The sequence below is a fragment of the Diabrotica undecimpunctata genome, chromosome 9, assembly GCF_040954645.1.
Source record: "Diabrotica undecimpunctata isolate CICGRU chromosome 9, icDiaUnde3, whole genome shotgun sequence".
Lineage (NCBI taxonomy): Eukaryota > Metazoa > Arthropoda > Insecta > Coleoptera > Chrysomelidae > Diabrotica > Diabrotica undecimpunctata.
In genome coordinates this window covers 76,904,656-76,912,766 of record NC_092811.1, presented here as the reverse complement: position 1 = coordinate 76,912,766, position 8,111 = coordinate 76,904,656, and the positions used below count along the sequence as shown (strand labels likewise).

At 36.6% G+C, this 8,111-nt stretch overlaps 1 protein-coding gene across 1 annotated transcript; it reads left to right on the top strand.

Annotated features, from left to right (window-relative positions):
* Nucleotides 1-3,350: 3,350 nt before the first annotated feature.
* LOC140451169 (uncharacterized) lies at nucleotides 3,351-7,223 on the top strand. The gene has a single exon (XM_072544903.1). It carries the CDS (start codon nucleotides 3,351-3,353, stop codon nucleotides 7,221-7,223), a length of 3,873 nt encoding a protein of 1,290 aa, XP_072401004.1.
* Nucleotides 7,224-8,111: the final 888 nt, after the last annotated feature.

Sequence of the window (8,111 nt, the reverse complement as noted above, 5' to 3'; positions counted from 1 at the left end):
ACGAGAACTCTGACGTCACCGGATGCATCTGCATCCTTTAATCATTTCTCACGGTGGCGTTTCCCTGTCGCAGGAAACATATGCAATTTTATATATAGATACAAGGTTATTCGAGCCCGCACACGCTAGTAAAATATATTTTAAAATCAGTTTTAGTTTGACTGCGGATGGATAAACAACGTTTAAATTTTTGTGTATTCAGTGTGTGAGTTTTTATTAAACCGTGGTGAGTTTATATTTATTTTAGAGAATATTATTTGTTTTATTGTTTTTTATTTATTAATTAGATCTTTTTTATTTATAATTATTGAATTTTAGTAGTTGTTTGTTCGGATTTCCTTTAAAAGCATGCGTTTAGTTGAGAATAGAAATATTTCTCTACTATTCTTGCTTCTTTTGTTTAAATTTATATAGCTTAGAGATAGTAATAGGGCTTATCCCGGTTATCCAGTAATTTAGGCGACATTTATACTTTATATGTTTCTTACAATCATAACTATTTTAGTTTTAAATACTTTTTTTTTATTATGATTCTGGTTATTTCCGACGAGCTCTGTATTTGTTATTTTTTTTTTCTATATTATCCTCTGTACTGGTCTACTAGCATACTGATACTGTCATTTTAAAATTCTTTAGACTCTGGCCTTTTTTTATTTTTTAATTAGATCTTTTTTAGTTACAATTATTGCTGTTTTAGTAGTTGTGTGTTCAGATTTCCTTTAAAAATATGTGTTTAGTTGCGAATAGAAATATTTTTCTACTATTCTTGCGTCTTTTGTTTAAATTTTTATAGTTTAGAGATAGTATTAGGGCTTATCACGTAAGAATAAGTGTGTTAAATCTAATTTTATATTTTATACTATTAGCCAGTAATTTAGGTGACATTTATACTTTATACGTTTCTAAGAATCATAACTATTTTAGTTATGAATACTTTTTTATTGTGATTCTGCTTATTTCCGACGAGCTCTGTTTTTGTTATTTTTTTTTTCTATATTATCCTCTGTAAACACTCAGTATTGAGCGTCTTTTGTGTTTTAACATAAATTTCACACTGTACTGGTCTTCTAGCATACTGATACTGACATTTTCTTTAGAATCGGGCCATGATTTACTGATAAAACGTGAGAACTTGCTGGTATTATAGCAGTTATCAAGTATGTTTGTGCTAAAAGTGGTGGGGTAGTCAAGATTTTTGACTGTTGGAGGAGTGGGAACTTGATGGTATTATTCAAAGTTATCGAGATTCTTAGTGCTGAACACGTGAGGTAATCATGATTTTCAGATATTCATATCAAAATTTTCTTTGGTGACGATATCTATGGCAATTGTTGACAACTACCTGATTAATATGTTATGCTATGCCTTTCTCTTTTAAACAAACTTAAAATGGAAAGCCTGTATATTATGCTTATTGTGTAGGTATTTATTGTACTTGTATTGGCATTGTGCATTTGAGGAGCCTTTTATAATACCATTCAGTTTTCCGTCCGACTTAAGTTTACCTTATACCCTGCATGTCATCAAGTGCCACCAATCACGCACTTCGATGTTCATCGCCCTTCCTTCTGGAACAAATAATAAAATCTAATTGGTCGAGAAATGAAAGGGTTTCATATAAAAGTTAATTTTCTTTAAATATGGGACATTTTCGGATCTCGCTCTCAGTCGACGCAGTCAAGTACAGTCAAGTGTTAGTGTGTGTTTTACCCGTGTAGGGTAGCTCCCTAGAGCACTTTGCTCGAAGGGCTCTGAATCTTTCTAAGACTCTGAAGCTGAGTTTTTTTCTTCTTAGAAAGAATGTGTTTTATTTACCACCTTAATAAAACCACAATGGCATTGCCTCCTCAAGGTCATGCCACAATAAGAGCGTACCGGCCAACTACGCAATATTACACCATATTGCGCAATAGTTGGACAAATTAATAAACATGGAAACTTGCACCAAGTTGTAATCAGTTTTTCCTACGTTTATTAATTACCCCGGAGACGACATGGCGCCCAACCCTTAACGAACTCTACCACGACTCCGAGATGTCAGAGTTCTCATGCTCCGCGATCGAAAATCGCAAAAGTTCCAACACGATGCCTGCATCAAAATCACTCAAGAAAACAGCGGGGAGAAGCATCGGATGTTAGTACACCAAACTAACAGGCCGATATCCACCTTCTGCAGCCCTGAAACCGTCGATGTGCCACATCTCCGACGAGCCAGCCTACTTGATGCTAAGTACCTGATGCAGGGGATGTCTCCGCAGTGGCCAGTCACTGCCTGCCCTACCATTATGTGGTCCAGAGCACCACGGAGGCTCAGGCAAACCCACCGGTGACATGCAGAGGGGAAATGTACAGCTAGAGAGGACGAAGCCGCCGTAGAACGAGCACGTCGTCGAGGATGGACCTGCAGATGCTGTCCACAACACCGATCACCGCCTGTGAGTGTTTTTGTGCAGTGCAAGTGCGCGGTACGCGAGTGTACGCGAGTGCAGTGAGTGTTAGAGGACTTGTAAGTAATTTGACATATTCATTCTGATATATTTCATGTTATATTTGATATATTTTATGCATTTCTTTTCTTTCCTATATGTGTATTGTAAAAAAATTGTTTTCTTAAGTTTTTTAATAAAATCATCTTTTTTTATCAGCCTCAGAGTCTCCAAAGCAGGGGGGATGTCATCAAGTGCCACCAATCACGCACTTCGATGTTCATCGCCCTTCCTTCTGGAACAAATAATAAAATCTAATTGGTCGAGAAATGAAAGGGTTTCATATAAAAGTTAATTTTCTTTAAATATGGGACATTTTCGGATCTCGCTCTCAGTCGACGCAGTCAAGTACAGTCAAGTGTTAGTGTGTGTTTTACCCGTGTAGGGTAGCTCCCTAGAGCACTTTGCTCGAAGGGCTCTGAATCTTTCTAAGACTCTGAAGCTGAGTTTTTTTCTTCTTAGAAAGAATGTGTTTTATTTACCACCTTAATAAAACCACAATGGCATTGCCTCCTCAAGGTCATGCCACAATAAGAGCGTACCGGCCAACTACGCAATATTACACCATATTGCGCAATAGTTGGACAAATTAATAAACATGGAAACTTGCACCAAGTTGTAATCAGATTTTCCTACGTTTATTAATTCCCCCGGAGACGACATGCATTATGGTATTTTCTTCATTCTGTTTCAGATATTCCTAGCGTACAGACGTGTGCTTTGGTGAGTTTAAATCTGTGCTCTGGTGAGTGATAAATTTTGAAAATTTTGATTTCTTTGAATATTTTGACTTTTTGATATAACGTTTTTGAAAATTTTTTATTTCTTAATCTATTTTTGAATATTTGCTTGTTTTGTTTAAACATGATTGCTAAACTTATTCAGCTAATTGCATCCATCTTGGGGTTGATTAGAAATGATTATCAGGAAGATAATGTTAAGAAAGGGCTGACTGAGTGTAGGAAAGCGAGTAAAAAGATACGAGATTCGATGAGATATGCCAAGACGATGGGTGAGAAGCAGCATTTAGAAGCTCAGATGAGGCATGTGAAAACGTTGAGAAACCAACTGAAGGCCGAACAAAAGAAGGGGGCTGGACTTACACCTATGAAGGAGACTGCGTACAAGAGGGTACAATGGGATGATTCCTTATCAGCGTTCAACTCAAGAATTCGAACTGGAGTCATCTCAAACCTTAAACATAAGGATCCGGGTAGTTTCCTAGTAGATTGCAAGGCGCTATTCAAACGTAGGATTCAAAACGCGCTAAAGAAGGATGAGGTAGTTAAAGTTAATACTGCTTTTGGGGGAGAATTCGAGATAGCTAGCGGAGAGAAAATCCTAAAAGACACTAAATATTTTACCACATCAAACTCTCCAATATACAAAGACACAAATCTTGACGAATGGTTTGAAAACCATGTGTCTGAACCCCTCAGCAAAAAGCTAGAGGAATTCCAAGAGAGAGATAGTGGCTGGGCACTAAAGGCTGTTGTTAACCTGGGGGTAAACATTAACAAATACACACCACAACTTGGTTCCTCTTATATTGAACTTCCTCCTCAAATAAAGAGAAAGGAAGCATGCGTTAACGTCAAAAATGATGATAAGGCATGCTTTGCGTGGTCTGTCATATCAGCGTTGAATCCAGTCGATAAAGATCCTCAAAGAGTGTCTAAATATCCGCACTACTCGCAAGTGTTGAAGTTGAAGGGAATACAGTGGCCAATGACGATGAGGCAGATTCCTAATTTTGAAAAACAGAATGACATTTCAATTAATGTATACGTTTTGAAAAAAGACAAAGGAGATTTTACGACCCTCCCTACATTACTAACTAAAAACAAGAAGGATAAACATGTGAATTTGCTTTTAATTCAAGATAAATATGATGATACCGAAGGTCCTATTAGATACCATTACGTTTGGATAAAAAGTTTGTCCCGCCTCCTCTCCAAGCAGCTTAGTAAACGTAAAGTAGCCAAATATTTCTGCGATGCCTGCCTCCATTACTTTCGATCACAAGAAAAGTTAAATATTCATAAGGCATGCTGCAGCGGCCGATCAGATCTTATATGTGATAGATGCCTACAACCGTTTTCATCATCTACTCAGCTAGAAGCTCACACAGTAGATTGCCTAAGAATTAATGAAACAGCCATTAAAATGCCCGAGGAAAGCAATAAAATGTTGAAATTTAAGAATTTCCGGAATAAGATTAAAGCCCCCTTCGCCGTGTATGCGGATCTCGAGAGTGCTTTGAAACGTACAGGAGATCCTAAAAAACCTCAAGAGCATATTCCTGTAGCAGTTGGTTATTTCTTTAAATGCTCGTATGATGACACTTTGTCGTTTTATGACTCATATCGAGGAAAGGATTGCATGAAATGGTTCGCAGATAAACTTAATCAGCTTGCTGAGGATGTTTCTACGGTGTTTATGTGCCCATATGATATAAATATGACAACTCAGCAAGAGAGCGATTTCCATGCAGCCACTCATTGCCATATCTGCGAGCAACGCTTCTCTCCTGAAGATAAGAAAGTACGAGACCATGACCACCTCACTCCAGAAAATAATTACAGAGGTGCAGCTCATGAAGGGTGTAACATTAATTACAAAGATGCTCATACTATCCCAGTGATATTTCATAACCTTAGCGGATATGACGCCCACTTCATTGTTAATGATATTGCTACACACATCAAAGGTCCCGTAGATCTTCTTCCTATTACTAAGGAAAAATACATTTCTTTTACAAAACATATTGATGATGCTCGAATTAAATTCCGTTTTATCGACAGTTTTCGATTTATGTCTTATTCTCTTGATAAATTAGCTTCTTACCTCCCCGAGTTTCCTAATCTCAAGTCCCAATATACTTCGCTTCCTGAGGAGAATTTCCATCTTCTAACTAAAAAAGGTATCATGCCATATGATTATATTGATTCATTTAATAAATTTGCTGAAACGTCTCTACCTCCTATTGAGTCTTTTTACAATAAACTTGAGGATAAACCATGTCATCGTCGACATTATCGTCGCGCTCAAGAAGTCTGGTCGTCATTCAATTGTGCTACTCTCGGGGATTATGTCGATTTATATATGAAAACCGACATTCTTCTTCTTGTAGATATCTTTGAGCGATTCCGATCCAGCTCTCTTCGAACTTATAATCTTGACCCTGCTCACTATTATACTTTACCTGGTTTTACGTGGGATGCAATGCTTAAATATACAGGTCAAGAACTGGAGCTTTTAACCGATCCTGACATGCATTTGTTTGTTGAACGTGGTATTCGTGGTGGTCTTAGTCAAGTTTGCTCTAAAAGACGTGTGAAAGCTAACAATCCATACATCAACAACTATGACCCATCTAAACCAAAAACGTTCCTTATGTATTTTGATGTTAATAATCAGTATGGTTGGGCCATGTCTCAATATCTTCCATATGGGGGTTTCGAGTGGGTCGATGCCAATATTGATGTCCTTTCCATTGCCGACGATGCTTCTGAAGGGTACATTCTCGAGGTTGATCTGGCGTACCCTCAACATCTTCATGATCGTCATAAAGATATCCCGTTTTGTCCAGAGTCTTTAAATTCTAAGACTATGCTTCCACCTACACGTCCGCGAGAGCAGACTAAATTAATGGCTACCCTACAAGATAAAGAAAGATATGTAATACATTATAGAGCACTCAAACAGGCGCTTGCAAATGGATTGATCCTGAAAAAGATACATAGAGTATTGAAATTCAAACAGGCTCCATGGTTAAAGCCATATATCGATCTTAATACAAATCTCCGGAAGGCAGCGAAAAATGAGTTTGAAAAGGATCTTTTTAAGCTTATGAATAATGCAGTGTTCGGGAAGACTATGGAATCAGTGCGCAAGCGCGTTGATATAAAGTTGCTTACTTTGTGGGAGGGTCGTTACGGAGCTGAAGCTAGAATAAGTAGCCCATTGTTTAAGAATGCAACGATTTTTAGTGAAAACTTGGTAGCTGTTGAGATGCGTAGAAGTGAAATATGGTTAGATAAACCAATCTATATCGGAATGTGTATTTTAGACTTGGCTAAAACGACAATCTATGATTTTCAATATGGATACTTAGCTAGTAGGTTCGGTGAAAACTTTACAACTTGCTATACTGATACCGATAGTGTAATCGTGGAAATACGTGAACAAGACCCATATGATGCTATGAAAGACGATTGCTATAAATATTTTGATACCTCAGACTATCGTAAAGACAATATTTATGGTATCCCTCAGGTTAACAAGAAGGTGTTGGGTATGATGAAAGATGAGAATGAAGGCCAAATAATGACTGACTACATAGGGCTCCGATCTAAATTGTATACAACAAAAGTGGTTATCACAGAAGATAAGATCGAAGAAAAGAGGAGGAAGTTGAAAGAGGAAGAATATGAGGATGATGAGATTGATGCAATTATTAAAATTTATGGTGTGACAAAGAAGGCGAAGGGGGTAAAGAAATCTGTGGTGAACACGAAAATTACGTTTGAGGACTATGTAGAGTGTTTGGATAACTTAAAAAAGGTGTATGCTTCACAGAATCTAATACGCTCAGATAAGCACCATGTTTATACCATAACACAAAGCAAGATTGCGCTAAGCCCCAATGATGATAAAAGACATCACCTTCCGGAGTCATATGATACACTTCCGTGGGGGCATTATTTAATTGATTCTAAGATGGATGTTGATTAACGCAAAGTAATATATCTAATATATCAATAGTCATATTTTAACATTTATCCTTGATGATTGACTTTAAGATGGATGCAAATTGTATATTGTCGTTTTTATAACGTGGTTTATTTATTACAACTTAAGATATATCTGATTCAGAATTTATTATTCATTATTTCACCATTTCATTTCGCTTTTTGTTTTTTATATTATATGATAATTGTAATAGATCTTAATTTTCTAAATATTATTTCTAAATCACGATACTTAAGATTAGCGCATTTAAAAAAGATGTTTAGATATGACCACTAAAAAGATATCATGGACCACTGGCAAATTAATGAACCGTTCTGGTTAACTCCAGAGCTATGTGTTCGTGCAGCCTCCTAAGACAATCGATAACTTATTGGTCTTCCTCGATTTAGATTTAAGTCAATTCTTCGATAGCCTGTCCAAAACAGGAGTCGGAGAATTTCCTATTTTTAAAGATAACCTAGAGTTATTAGCCCCCAATAATTCATTTGAACGCTATACAACATAGTAACTAATGAATTTACACCAAAGTGTCGATGTCTTAACATAAAAGATGTCCATCAATAAAAGATGTCTTCTAAACCATGATAAATTATGTGCTGATCTTAATAAGTTAAGTATAATTATTAAATAAATTATCATATTATGTAAATGACTTCATTCATACTAACTGTTTGTCCCATACTAACATAACCTCTCCCGGCGGTCGTGTAGTCATACCTTCACGTTGGTGACTGCCGTTAAGAATAAATTTTTGTTTTTCAACAAATGTTTGTTTGAACCGAATTGACTACGTTCCTTTCATGGCATGCTTTTAATCATTTTTATACATGGCTCTATATTCGTTAACTTACTATCATTCCATTGCTTAGA

Coding starts and splice junctions, on each gene's coding strand:
- LOC140451169 (XM_072544903.1), top strand. CDS start 3,351: ATGATTGCTAAACTTATTCAGCTAATTGCATCCATCTTGGGGTTGATT.